We start from the raw sequence: 15,289 nt of genomic DNA, 5'->3' as shown, positions 1-15,289 counted from the left end.
GTCGTGAGACTTGTTCATTACACCAACTGCTTTTATTGTAACAAAAATCACTTCATTTAGTGAACACCAATGACATCAGGTAGAAATAAACAGTTGATGTAAATAGATCAAAAAAAAAAAAAAAAGCCAGAAAAGAGGCAGAGCTTGTTTTAGACAAATCCAGTTTTTGAAAGCTCGTGGGTTATTAAAGAAGGGGGTGATTCCTCAGATTTTTCAAAATGTTGCCACGATCCTTTAATTGGCAGGCTCTTCCTGTGCATTCTGAAAGGACTGACGTTCCAAACACAGGTTTCCATATAAACTTTTCCGTAACACATCTGCTGTGGAAAATAAAAGCTTTGTAATATTGGGGCCCCAAACAATGCATAAAGAGAAAGATAAGATTTTAAAATGTTTATTGAAAATGGAAAATTCTTCCTGCATGAGGAAGAGGTAACCAGACCCACCATACAAACAGGTTCTGACTTGAAGACTGGTGATTTAAAGAAAATGCAACCGCTTGCATTTTTTTTGCTAAAAATAAACCCAAGGGCGCTTAATTGAAAAGATATGCTATGGCAGCCGTTATTAGATTTTAGGTCAAATAACCAATGGGTCCAACTCAATGTGAGACAGGGAAGCCTCATTAAAGAGTGTGGCTGAAGAGCCGTTAGTGAGGCCAGTATAAATCATTGCCCTTTGAGAACTGATGTGGTTGCTCTCCTTTTCTTTGAAGATTTGAATTAGAAATTTATTCTTCTTCACAGGTGCTTCAGCTGGTTGTGTTTTAATTATAGACCTTGACCAAAAGCGCAAAAAGAAGAGCAAACAGAGCCAGGCCCACAGACATCTTCAGTGCAAAGTCCTGGTGTAGTCTTTGCAATCGTAGCACCATCCGGGAACTGGCCAACTCTTGTCGATTTGCAGCTGAGGTGTGGGGTACTGAATTCAGGTGATTCCCAAGCCTATTTCTGAATTCCTATGGAGACAGAAACATAGAGGAAAGCAAAAGGTTTTAAGGACAAAGAAAAAGAAAAAAGCACTGATATTATATCAACTCAGCAAAAGATTCCTAGAGGAACTAATTTTTTAATTGAGACATAACTGACATATAACATTGTATTAGTTTCAGGTGTACAACACAAGGATTCAGTATTTGTATCCACTGAGATGAGCATCACAGTAGGTCTTGTTACAGCAGTTACAAAATTCTTCCCTAGTAAAGATTGCTTCTCTAGAACTTCCAAATATACAACGCAGAATTGTTAATTATAGTCACCATGCTGTACTTTACATCCCCAGGATGTATTTCTAACTGTAAGTTTGTATCTTTTGACTCTCTTCACCCATGTCATCCATCTGCCATGCCCCTGTCTCTGACAACCACAGATGGGTTCTCTGCATCTATACAATCAGTTTTGTTATTTTAGATTTCATGTCTTTTTCTGATGCATTTCACTTAGTATAATGCCCTCAAGGTTCATTCATGCTGTTGTGAATGCCAAGACTTCCTTCTTTTTTATACCTGAGTAATATTTCATTGCATACATATACTACATCTTCCTTGTCCATTCATCCATTGTTGGACATTTGGGTTGTTTCCATGCCCATGTCTTGGCTACTGTAAAAAAAACACTGCAATGAACATGGGAATGCAGGTATCTTTCTGAGTTAGTGTTTTTGTTTCCTTTGGTCTAACACTCCAAAGTAGAATTGCTGGATCAAACCATAGTCCTAGTTTTAATTTGCTGAGGAAACTCCACACTGCTTTCCAGAGCCGCTGCACCAATTTAATTTCCACCAACAGTGCGCGAGGGTTCCTCTTTCTCCATATGCTCACCAGCATTTGTTAGTTCTAATCTCTTTTGATAATAGCCATTCTAACAGGTATGAGGTGATATCTCATTGTGCTTTTAATCTGCATTTCCCTGATGATTAGTGCTGATGAGCATCTTTTCACGCACCTGTTGGCCATCTGTATGTCTTTGGTAAGTATTCAGATCCTCTGCCCATTTTTAAAATCACTTTTCTTTTTTGGTATTGAGCTACATGAGTTCTTTATATGTTTGTGGTATCAACCCCTCCATTAGATACCAAATACACAGTCTGCAAATATTTTCTCCCATTCGGTTGGTTGCCTTTTCCTTTTGTTGATGGCCTCCTTGGCACTGCAGAGCCATTCTAGTTTGATGTAAGAAGCAGCTTCACTTACTCCTTCACCACAGACGCATTCAAACACCCACCACAGACGCATTCAAACACCCACCACAGGTCAGGTGGACTAAGTCAGGTATAAGCGACAGTTCCTTTCCTTTAAGGGTAAGACCAAGTTCATAAATTTCCAGGTTATACTCAAACTATATGGGAGACACAAAGAGTGTTTATGGAGAATCAAGGCAGAATTCCCTGAAGGGCAGAACTGATATGGAGTTGCATCACAAAGGAACTTAACTTTCAGGGATATGACTGCATCTACTCAGGAAAAGAATAACAACAAAGGAAAAACCACAGGAAGCAATTTTATTCAGAAAACATACTGGTTCTAGGAGGGCTGCTCCTGACCCTGAGGGGGCACCTGAAGGGGTCTAGGTGGCCAGAGGGATCCATCCCACACGCAGCCCCTCCATTGACCCTGGGTGCCATATAACCCTCTGGGTGACCCTCTGGGTAACCAGACATGGAAAGACTGGGAAACCCAGCTCGGTGGGGACATGAGGAGCCAGGAGATGTGACAGTGAGAATTCTGAGGCAGTGTCTATTCCCTCAGGCATCTCTGCAGGTGTGGGGAGGACGGGGCCCCTGGCCACTCTCAGGGTGGTTCTAGGGTTTCAAAGTGTAGTTCTGATTCCACGATATAAGATTTCCACCTGATGCACAGGCCTTAGAATCAGTGCCTCCCCTGTTGAAACCTGAATAGCATTTTGAGAGATGGAGGTGGGGATTGGGGAAGGAGAATACTGGGTGGAAGGAATGAAGCAGGGATGGGGAGGAGGGGGCGACCCAGGGGCACGACTGCATAAGAAATCCACAGAAGCACCAAAGGTCTCTGAATAGCTACTTCCCTTCGCTTTTTCTTTCTTTCCACGCTTTCAAATACTCCGCTGGTGACAGCTTTGGCCCTGTGGGAACGGCAGCCCTACTGTGCACAGCAGAAGTGCTGCAAGTGTGCTTTACAGAGGCCACTCTGGCAGGAAAGGAGGGTGGAGTGAGGGGAGGGGAGAGAATACGGGTAGGGAATCCAGGGCAAGTTGTGGCGAGAGATGGGGTGGAGGGGGACGAGGACCTCCATGCTGGAGGCATGGAAAGGAGGGAACGACAGACTTCTGATGTAGAATCAACAACACTTGAGTTCAGGTGAGTGGGTAATGGAGGGACAAAGAATAGGAAGGGGGAAATGAGAAGAACTTTCACAACCCAATTTCTACCAGCAAAGACTTACATGTGAAAGACAGGGAAGAATTTTCTTGCTTTGACTGCAGGAGACTAATTGCAAAATTAATGCAGCTTTAGATCACAAGGATATATCTCTCAATTCCAATGGCAGTCACGCCATCATTTCCTTCCAGGCTCCTTGGGGACCTGGGCTGACCACCTGCTGTCCCTGTGCCGGGGGCCCAGACAAGGAGGCTCAAAGCTGGTCAGATGGAGATACTGTCCCCACAGCAGAGACACCTGTACCTCGACACGCCCTGGGAATCACTCTCTTGTAAGATGGGTGTTCTGCATGGTATTTTGGAGCAGGGAATATGATGACAAGCTTTCATTCTGATTTGTTTAAAATAGCCCCAAGGTCTGAAGGACAGCCCTCATAAGGATAATGGCAGCCTTGGGAAAGAACGTGTACTTCTGCAGCTGAAACGACAGAAGCTCTGCAAGTTCCTCAAAAGCAGGGAGGTCGCCTAGTTCATCTCTGGGCTCTTGGAACCTCCACAGCTGCAAACACAGAGCAGGCACGCAAGCAAGTGTTCAGAAATGAATAGATGGATGGATGAGTATGAGGATGTATTGCAGATGAGATCTAGCTGGTCAAAAACAGGCTCAGCCATGTCTCTGGTGATCAATGGGCACAACTGTATACAAGTCATGAGTTGCTGCCTCTAGCAATTAAACCATCATTTTCTAAGCTTAGCTTTACAAGACCAGACCTAAGAGGCTGATTAATTTCTCCTAGGCCTGAGTCCTTTGATCTTTTTAAGTCACAGATGGCTTTGAGAAGTCAGTGAGGACTACAGACTGGTCCCCCAGAAAAATGTGGAGGCGTCTGTGCACATATATACACAGCCTGGCTCACACCCGGCAGTAACTTCAGGAGGTTCACAGATCCAGATACTGTGGAGCGTGATGCTTTCTCTCAAAAAAAATCAATTCAAAATTAGGTACAGGCCCTTGGAATGGCCCCCTCAAAGTGTGAGTTCCTGAGTCTTAAGCTCTACTAGCTTCAGGGAAGATCTACCCCAACCCTCAGCTCTGAATGCTGGACCTTGGTTCTGTGCCTGCAATTCCAGAAGCTGCCACTCGGTGATCATTGGTGTTGGACCAGGGGTCAGGCTGCCTGGGGGCAGGACTAGGTGAGTCTCCAAGCTTTAATCATTTGTGTATGCTTAGTCACTCGGTTGTGCCCAACTCTTTGCGACCCGTGGACTGTAGTCCACCAGGCTCCTTTGTCCATGGGATTCTCCAGGCAAGAACACTGGAGTGGGTTGCCATTTCCTTCTTCTGGGGATCGTCCCCATCCAAGGATCAAATCCATGTCTCTTATATCTCCTGTGTTAGCAGCCAGATTCTTTACCACTGAGCCACCTGTTTGGTTGATTTTATGAAGATCCACTGGAGAAGGGATAGCCTACCCACTCCAGTATTCTCGGGCTTCCCTTGTGGCTCAGCTGGTAAAGAATCCATCTGTAATGTGGGAGATCTGGGTTGGGAAATCCCCTGGAGAAGGGAATGGCTACCCACTCCAGTATTTTGGGCCCTGGAGAATTCCATGGACTGTATGTCCATGGGTTCACAAAGAGTCGGACACGACTGAGAGACTTTCACTTCGTAACACCTTCTGCTTCACAAAGCTACAAGAATAGGTAAAGTACTTGTGCTTCGAGTCTGAAAAAAAATCCCTTTGACTGTTAACAAGAGTTTCATAAAAATTTTTCCTCTGCTCTTTCCAACTCATTTGCCATAAAATTTTGCTCAACATATAAACGGTACCTATTAAACTACCATTGTAGATTATCTGGGGCTGGGTTTGCCTTAGTCATTCTTCCTCAGGCACTGATTTTTTTTTCCTCTCCCACACAAACACTGAACACATTTGAACATAACTGACCCATCTGGTGCCAGCACTCTCCTGTCCTGGAGGGACAGGCTGCATCACAGGAGTGCATGGAAGTGCAGTGGTCCCCCCAAAGCCACAAGAAGCCCCCTGACCTGCCACTCTCCCTGAGAGCAATGTGAGCCTGACAACAGGGCAGCAGAGAGAAAACGCAGCCTCTATCCATGCTGTGCTTCTCTTATTATCTCTGCTCAGTTGTATCTGACCCTTTGCGACCCCATGGACTGTAGCCCGTCATGCTTCTCTCCATGGAATTCTCCAAGCAAGAATACTGGAGTGGGTTGCCATTCCCTTCTCCAGGGGATCTTCCTGACCCAGGGATCGAACCCAGGTCTCCCGCATTGCAGGCGGATTCTTTACCATCTGAGCCTCCAGGTCTTCGCTCTGTACCAATTCACGATCTTGATTAAAAGAGTCTGATGATGTGTTTTTAAATATGATTGTAAAAAAGCTTCTCAGATGACAGAGTAATTGGTAGCCAACTACAATGTAGCTTTGCACCTTTCAATTGTTAACTACCACTGGGATACTGAAGGAAAAGTAATTTGGAAATAAAGGTAATACAAGGACTTTCTCATAAAGTCCAAGTTCGTCTAACATGCAAACGCACAACTATTGCAGTTTCCGCAGTCAGAAGCAGCATTCACGGTTAGAAAATAATGTATATAGTATTTCCATGCTGTAATGGAAAAAAAGTGCTTATAGGTGAAGTGATGATAAATAACCAGTAGCAAGATAAAGTTTAAACATAGACATGTGCATAGATTAATGCACATAACTGACTTTAGAGAAGAAAAACTTGGCATAGTCAATAGTTCTGGAAAGTAAATAGAAGGCTTGAACCTTCCATAAACCTCTTAAACATTTTCAGAGTTATTAACTTTTGAAATTCAAGACACACTTTTATCTCTCAAGCTATAATACAACAAATACAAGAAATTTTATTATTTACTATAACCAAACATCAACCCTCAGATCTATAATTCTTAAGAAGTCAAATTCCATTTAGAAGTGCCTTTACAAGACAGATGGAAACAGAGCAGGATATGACCTCTGCTCAGTCAAAAAGATTCACGTATTTATCTAGTCACAGTAGATTAAGGACATATTGAGAAAGTGCTAACTTTAATTAACATGATCTTTCCTCCTTGTAAATCTCACTGTTTCATTGATTAAGTTCTAAACATACTTACATCCAAATTCTTAAACATATTCTACAAATTTTCAAAGGTGTAGCTTATCAAATCTTATTAAAGTAATAAATCTATTAGAATAGAACCGTGAATATACACTAAAAAAAAAAATCCTAGAAACCAAACCAATTTTGATGTTCAGAAACCTCAGGAAGCAGATAACACCTTCCTCCAATATCTCACATTGCTGTGGTGCTATTTTCAAGGAAACTAGAAAGGAAGGAACTAAGTCACAGACAGCTCCAACTTCCTTCTCCTTTTCACCAAAAACATTTATAAAGTGAGACACGGCTGCAGAGCCAGAGGCAGAAGGATCCGGCACGGCAGGCGGAAGGTAAGCTCTGTGCATAAACACGAAGGAGAAGACTCAGTATTTCTGGAACGTTCCCCAAGTGTCCAGCACATGTTTTTATTCCCCATGCCATCTCTCCTTTAATTCTCCCAACCACTCAGTGAAGAAGTTAATGGGAGTTTCTCCCAACTTGAAGTACGTGTCCAGCTTACAGAGTAGGTGTAAAGGGGGAAGGAGGGGAGAGGCATGGCTTTAGTCATATTAAGTTTAGCTTGGGTGGTTACGCATCAAAGATATACTTATAATGCAATGCAAACAAATGAGAAAAATCAAGGCACTGCTTAATTATTAAAACCACCGCCAGTATCAAGATTCCTACCATACTGACTTTGTCCACTTCACTGGGAGGTAATGGTGTTATTCTATGTTTCCCTACAGAATGCCCTTCCAGGAAAACCAGCCTCAGGTCAGGTGATTTCACACGACCTGTCTCGTGGCTCTGAGCCACGCTGAGACTCAGTAAATGTGACCGGTGGATGGTGTGTCACTGGGTTTTCTCTGCATGGACAACACGCACACATCCCTAATCTGCTCACATTAGAACATATTGCAAAATGTGTTTTAATGAGGAACAGTTGGTCTGGTTCTGCTCAAATAAAAGACATCCCTGTAAGAGAGCTGCCACCTGTCTCCCCATCTTGCGGTGCAGCTTCTAAGTGAATTCTTCAGCCCCTGCCACCTGCAGGTGCTGCCAGGGCCCAGCGATGGCATTCCATGTGCCAGTTCCCCTTCCTGGACGAACAGACAACCTTGTCCCTGCGTTCGTGTCATTATCTGATGCCAGGACAGACAGGGGATCACAGAGGCCGAGGCCCCTTTCTCCACTCTTCTTCGGGACATTTCTCTAATTGGGAGCATATTAATACCACGTCACTAAGAGTGTTCATTATCTCCAAACCAAACATGGTAGCATTTTCTAGCTCTTGCAGTCTCCGGAAAGAATGCTACACACACAGTCCATTAGCGTTACAGGCACATCATCATGTAACGGGATCAACAAATGAAACTGGGAATCTATTACACCTGTTCATTTATTCTGGGAGAAAACTGACACTGGAAAACGTCTGCTGCAATTACAAGCTGGCAGCACAGTACCGCCAGCCTTTGGGTGCCGCTCTGGGGCCCGAGCAATTCTAAAGCAGCCATTATTCATGTGTCATTTCCCCTCCCCCCACCTCAAATGTGTGCTTGCCATAAGATCATTAAAACTGCGAAGAAAATGTTTTCAACTGGACCACATACACACTTAAAAAACTCACTATGATCTCAGTTTTTTTCATCTTATTTTGGTGATCGAGTAAACACATGGCTTTGCTAATAAGGCCAAACATAAATTATTAAACTATCTACCATAGGATCAAATGCATTTCAGATTCTATCCTGAATAATTCTGGCTTGACGTCTACCAAAGGAACAGATCTGATGTGCCCCTGTGTGGTCTCGGTGACCCCCCCTTGTTAGGTGCCCAACTTCCTGACTTGAGCTGCGCCAAGTGAAAGAAAGATACATAATCATATCAAAAACCAAAGCTCGGCATCTGCCCATCACCTAATTATTTCCTGTAAGATCGTATTTCATCCTACTCAAGAGATCTGAAAACAACTCTTAAGCTCTGAACTTCTTTTAACAAATTCAAAATATTTCTTATGTGTAAATTTTCTCATGGCCCAGAGGCACTGTTACAGCTTGAAGTGGGAGCTAACAGGGAGGAAGGAAAAATCGTTTGATATCTTATAACTCAAGATAAATTAGAGTTTAGAATCCTTTCTTAACTGAGCCTGAACATATGGCCTACACAGAAAATCTATCGAAACCAAATATGTGATCAATGCAAGGAAACTGTCTTAAAATATACATTATGCAGTGCAGTACACTATTGGAAAAGAAACTCGAGATCTCCTAATTTTGAAAAGTTTGCTTAGAATACAAAATTATCTTCAGAGCAGAAAACTATCTCTATCGTAACTGCATTTTATCCCTAAAATATAAACTTAGGGAGGCACATCTTCACTCGAGCATCCCTAATGTCACTGCTGAGAGAGTCCCGGGAAGAAGCGATGAACGAAGGTGACTGCTCAGGCTCGCTGCCTTCTCAGCCCTCCACTGTGGACTTCTATCTGAATGCTTTCATCTTATTTGACCTTCTTAATCTTAGCACCAAATGTCCATTCAAATAAACCTATACTTTCCTTATTTTCAACTTCTTACACTTACCAAAATAAGGAGCAGGGGAGGGTAGAGAGTCAGATTCAAAATTAATAGTACAGTTCTCTCTTCTGCTTACTAAATATCAGCCACAGATGTGCACACACACCCACTCCAAGAGGCTTGCTTAGAACTATAAAGCCTGGGATTACAATGTTCATGACAGTAGCAGAAATCAGAACTCATCTATTCCAAATTATTGGCTGGAAATAAGCAAGCTGCTCCACAGGTGTGGTAAAGTTAAAAAAAAAGAAGGGATGAATTGGGTCAAAATGCTTCGTTGACAATTAAGTCCTTTCGATAATCTCTTAAACCACAACTGAAACCATCCTCCTCCTTACACGGAGCAAACTGTGAACTGGGATGTAGATGAAGATAACAATCGAGTGCCTTACAGTTAATCTTTAATCAGTTCAACTCCAAATAATTACTCTTAGGGATTTTGTCCAAATGGGTCACCATGAGAGTGTTTTGGCAGAAGTTTGGGTTTTAAACAATAAGAACAACAAAAAAAATGGGTGATGTTACCTGCTGTCACAATCAACCCTGTCATCCTGAGTACTATCCTCAGTGCCACTGGGTATATGGTTTTAGAATCAATGAGGGAAGGGATACCCTAACAGCACAAATATATTCATTCATTCATTCATTCATTCAAGAGACACGGAGTGAGCAGGCGCTATTTCAGACATTAAGACCAAAGGAGTGAGCAAAGCAGAACAGCTCAGCCCTCATGGATGGGACTCCTGTTGTATTAGCTGGAGACAAGCACATAAATATTTGCTATGTCTGATGGTAAGATGTACCATCAGGACAGCGAGTACTAGGTGTGACAGAAGGTGGGGGTAACTATTTTACAGAGAGCTCCTCAGGAAGCCTCATGGATAAGGTGGTATTTCAGCAGAGACCTGAATGGAGGAGATGACAGACATGTCACGTGGCACCTAAGAGAAGCATGTTCTACGCGGAGGGACAAGCAAGCGGGAAGGCCCTCCGGAGGGAGCAAACCCAGTGTGTTCACATCAGCGGGTTCGACGGGGAAGAGGTTGATGATACGGTAGAGAGACCAGCGGGGTGTGCAAGGCACTAGGCCTTGGAGGTCACTACAGGGCCTCTGGCTTCCATTCTGAGTGTCATGGGAAACCCTAGAGTTTAAAAAAAATTTTTTTTTACTGTGATGAGATACATATAACATAAAAATTACCATTTGAATCATTTTTAAGTGTACAGATCAGTGGCAATTACAATTGCCATGTTGTACAACCATCCCCACTGTCTCTTTCTAAAACTTTTTCATCACTCCAAACAGAAACCCTACAACCATTAGGAAACAACCCTTGTACCCACAACCTCTGATAAACTCTAATCTACTTTCTGGCTCTACAGAAAGAGGCTCTGCTTATTCTAGATCTTGTATATAAGTGGAATCATGTAATATTTGTTTTTTTGTGTGCCTGACAGGTCACTTAGCATAATGTTTTCAAGGTTCATCCTTGTGGTAGCAAGTATCAGAACTTCATTTCTTTTTATGGCTGAACAAAATTCCATTGCATGTATATATCAACATATCAAACACATTCTGTTTAATCCATTTATTTATTGACGGACACTTGGATTGTTTTCAGCTTTTGATTATAGTGAATAATGCTGCTATGAACACTGGTATACAATACAATTGGCATATAAACAGAACAAGTATCTATTTGAATGCCTGCTTTTAATTCTGTTGGGTACATATGTTAGGTCATGGAATCCTAGATGATTTTGAGCACAAGAGAAACATGATCTGACTTTTATAGATGGTAAAAAGAGGGAGACCGATTAGGCAGATTGTTTGTGTTTATTATCAGATTATACAGTACAGAGCATGGAAAACCACCTCCTACAAGAATATTTTTTTTAAAAAGCCTGTAGCAAGTAACACTATCCTACACCATGATGCTTTTTGACAGTTCAGAGGAACTGACATCATCTGAAGGAGAGCAGAAAAGAAACAGCACTCAAAGTCAATGAAAAGGGGAAACTTAGAAACATGATCACAAAGTATTTATTTTATGTAACTATACTTTTAAAAACACTGTTGCGGTTATAAACGTTACTGAAAAGACCAATGACCACCTCCTCTTCTCACAGTATATATGTCATGGATGTGATATTAGCATCTCAGTTAACCTGGCCCAAATAAACCTTCATTGATCATTAGCACACCACCAATTTGGCACCACATAGTCACGGATCACTTCCTCCGTGCCAGTACCACTGGGTGCCTCCTACGCATTATCTCATTTCACTGCCAGAATTACTCTACTGAATAGACTCTATTACCCTCAATTTATAGAAGAGGAAACACACCGTGAGATGGTAAGTAACCAGCCAATGATCACACAGTTATCAGGGACAGAACCAAAATGCCAAATCTATGTAGAAAGATCACAAAGTTTATGTGCTTGAGGAATATACTAGTCTTTCAGCGTGGATATCTGCAAGAAAGAATCCCCAGGAGCCAGGGGCCTCCAGAAGGAAAATGCTGAGCTGGATTATGTAAATCTCCAGTGTTTTTTGGCTTTTATTTTTTTGTCCCTTGGACGTCTTTCTCAAGTGGTGGCAAATTTGAAAGTTACCAGATCTTACTTTTACAGGTTGACTTCCTACCAGACAACTGTTGACTTGACACATGGCTTGTACATTTATGTTTCTCAGTAGTTTTATACAATGGCATCGGGGAGGTTGAGGGACAGGAGAGAATTTCTTTCTCTGAGGCCCTTTAAATTTAAAACGTGGCAAACTATGCTACAAAACAGAAGGTATTCATAGGCACAAGTCAAAGTTAGTACTCTGAACATGACAGGAGAAACAGGCTGAAAATTGATGGTTAGAAGCATGCCTGGCTCTCAGGTACTCGTCGTTACAGTTTCTGTGAAAAGAATTGAAACTTGCAAGATTATTATCAATTAAAAAAAAAAAAAGGAGGCTTTTGCAATCTGCTTATCAAGATGTCAAATGACTTCAAAGAGCAGGTTGGGTGGCTTGACTGTGATTTTTTTTTTAGCCTTTGAAGAATATACTAATGTCCTGAGCTGAAGGAACCGAGGATTATCAGCCTATCACGCACTGTCAACCTCCCTGCCTCCGGCCAAGAAAGCCTCCCTCCTACCGTGCACATCAGTAAGAGTCAAGTCCATTCAACAAACATGCACAGAGCACCAGCTCTGAGTCAGGCGCTGTGCTATGACCCAAAGCTGGTGGCAGGAGCAGACGGGGCGGCCCTGCTCCTGTGAACCTGGCTCCCACAGGCAGCTCTCATCAACACACTCGTGCTCAAACCCTTCCAGCGTGCATGGCAGAAACTCCCAGTACTCCCTCGTATCTTATTCATACAGAAGTGTGTGTCTCCTAAACTCTAGGCCATGTGAATACTTCTGGCCAATGGACAGAAGTAGAAATACCCTACGCCCCTCCTGTGCTGAGGCACTGAAGAGCTGGTTCTCTAGCCAGTCGACCGGGGTCCCTGAGTGCCTGTGTAGAGCAGACAAGCCCTGACTCGAGATCACCCAATAAACGGTACCGGACGTGTTGCAGTGAAGAGTAGGAAATAAACCTTTCCTGTGTTAAGCCTGAGATTTCAGGGTTAATGTGCTAATGCAGTGTCACAGACTAATACACGTGCTCTCCTGTACTGGGCTGGTCAGAAAGTTCATTCAGGCTTTCCTGTCACGTCTTATGAAAACCCCAAATGAGCTGTTTAGTCAACCCAGTGTAACATGCTGCTGTTGTTTGGTCATAAGTCATGTCTGACTCTTTTATTGACCCCATGTACTGTAGCCCACCAGGCTCCTCTGTCCATGGGATTTCCCAGGCAAAAACACTGGAGTGGGTTGCCATTTCCTTCTCCACAGGATCTCCCCAACCCAGGGATCAAATCTGTGTCTCCTGCATTGGCAGGTGGATTCTTTACCACTGAGCCACCCGGTAGACCCAATATAATCTGCTACTTCACTTCAAAGCCCAGAGGCCCACTCTTCACAATGAACATTATTATACACTTGTGCCCAACTGCCCACGTCTACTTACAGATGCCCAAAGAAAGCCAAATTCATTCCTGCTCATTCTGTCACTGACTTATGTTCCTTTGGTACTGAGAAGAATCTTCTCCTTCACTTGCCTGATTAAGTCCTTATCTTCCAGTCCAGTTCTAATCCCATCAGACCCATGCCACCCTCTGCAGTGGGAACTGTGTGAATACCCTAGTCACACTAGTGTTCTCCACACTGTAAATTCCACCTCACTGATACAGACTCCAGGAAACACGTTCCATCTTCCCATCCTCTTCTGTCCTTCTGGTGCAAATCTGAAGCCCTGGTTCCACACTCAGATGCAACAGGTCTGAGACCCGGATTGCGAAGCAAGCTTCGTCAGGAAGTAGATGGGAGCTTGGGGCTTCTGTCTTGCTGGGGCAAGAGGGGCAGAGGCAACATCTCTTACCAGCAGCTTCTATGTGGTTTGGGTCTTATTTCTGGAAAACTTAGCAAAGAGTCTGCTCTGCAGCCCTTCTAAGTATTCTGTGAACTGCTCAGTATCCCTTTTTAGACCCCTTTCTGTTTAACTGTTTTCGGTCGCCTTTAGAGAACCCTGATCCATATATTCGCTGATCCCTCAACTCTGCAAAGGTCTCCCATTTTCCAATTTCTTATGATCTGATGTCATCTCATTTATCACCTTATATATTACAGATTTTGTTCAAAAAGCACCTGTCTTCCTTTCCCAACTACAGTTCCATCTCCTTGAGGGCAAGGATCACACCTTAGACTCCTGACCCCAAGCAGTGACTGGAATAGTGCTGGACCTACTTTACAGACTGATCGGAGGACCACTTGATTTATCATCCAAATGTTGTTGTTGCTTGTTGCTAAGTCGCTTCAGTCGAGTCTGACTCTGTGCGACCCCAGAGACGGCGGCCCACCAGGCTCCCCTGTCCCTGGGATTCTCCAGGCAAGAACACTGGAGTGAGGTTGCCATTTCCTTCTCCAATCATCCAAATGAGGACCCCTCAAAGAATGAAAAAGGGGCATTGTCCCGGGTGTAGACCAGGACCGTCCCAGACAAACTGAGACATGATCATACTCAGCACTGCTCACTGATGCCTGAGTAAAAAGCTCAAGACTTTTGAAAGGAAAGGAACATAGTCCAAATGAGAATACCAAAGAGCAGTCCTGGCACCTGAGATTTGGTGGGAATCACCTGTAAAACTCCCATCACCAGAGCAATGATGTCACACGGGTAGGCAGCGCACACCCACAGGACCCTTTCTCTCACTCAGTCCCTCCCAACAAGGGTCACAACAGAAGAGCAGTGCTACCAGAAGAACATCCAGACTAAAATCTCAAAGGCTAAGACCATATTTATTACTTCTATCTCCAATATGTAGTTCAGTGCTGGGATAATATGTTCAGCAAGTGCTAAGACATATCCTAAGAGGCCAGGCACTACCTGTGGGTTGAACGTGTGAGTCATTCAGGCTCGGGGGCCTGATCCTTTTCTCTCGCCCTGAGCCCCTCCTTGCCCTGGGAGTCTGCCCCCGCCTCTGCCTCAAGCCCCTTGCACTTGCTTCCCCGCATGTGGGCAAAGGATGCAGAGGACCCAGTCCCACCCTAGGATGCCTCTTCGTGAGCGTGCACAGCCGTGTAAAGAACACTTTTGAGTGTTCTTGCTGCTCTAATCCAGGCTGGAATCATAAGTGGAGGTAAGAAGCCTCAACACCCAGCACATAGTAGAGGCTCAGTAAATGGCAGCTATTATTACCACTGAGGTGGAGTCAGTTCGTGATGCACGCAATTCCCCTCACCATAGCCACAAGCCTCAAGAGGGGTAATATTATCAGGAGTGATGGCACAGTTAGTGATACAAGTGAAATGAAAGCTAATGGTTTAGCATCAGCTTGCTCTGACCACACTGTGGATGGTACTCAAACTGGTGAGTGGAAGGCACAGCTAACATACTAAAGGCCTAACATAATCTAAACTAAAGAACTGACATAATCATGAGTTAGGCTGTAATCCCCAATAAATTCAGCTCAAGCGCACAGAATAAAAGCTATATATCTAGACTGTGAAACCCAAATACGCCCTAACAGATCTACAAATGAAACTAAGTAGAAGCCGTAAGAACAGAAGAAATGGACTAAATATTAAACGTGCTACAGTTCTCACCATGACACCGATTTAACATATGGGC

General features: G+C 43.5%; 1 protein-coding gene across 7 annotated transcripts in view; it reads right to left on the bottom strand.

Annotated features, from left to right (window-relative positions):
• Nucleotides 1-378: 378 nt before the first annotated feature.
• CDKAL1 (CDK5 regulatory subunit associated protein 1 like 1) overlaps nt 379-15,289 on the bottom strand; it is a 617,913-nt gene continuing 603,002 nt past the window's right edge. For all 7 annotated transcript variants that reach the window (XM_045162607.1, XM_045162600.1, XM_045162601.1 and 4 more), the window contains one exon: nt 379-958. In XM_045162607.1, the coding sequence (XP_045018542.1) occupies nt 767-958 (192 nt within the window). In that variant the 3' untranslated portion in view covers nt 379-766. The remainder of the gene's footprint in view (nt 959-15,289) is intronic.

This window comes from Bubalus bubalis, chromosome 2 (assembly GCF_019923935.1).
Source record: "Bubalus bubalis isolate 160015118507 breed Murrah chromosome 2, NDDB_SH_1, whole genome shotgun sequence".
NCBI classification, from domain to species: Eukaryota; Metazoa; Chordata; class Mammalia; order Artiodactyla; family Bovidae; genus Bubalus; species Bubalus bubalis.
This window is presented reverse-complemented; position numbering and strand designations above follow the sequence as displayed.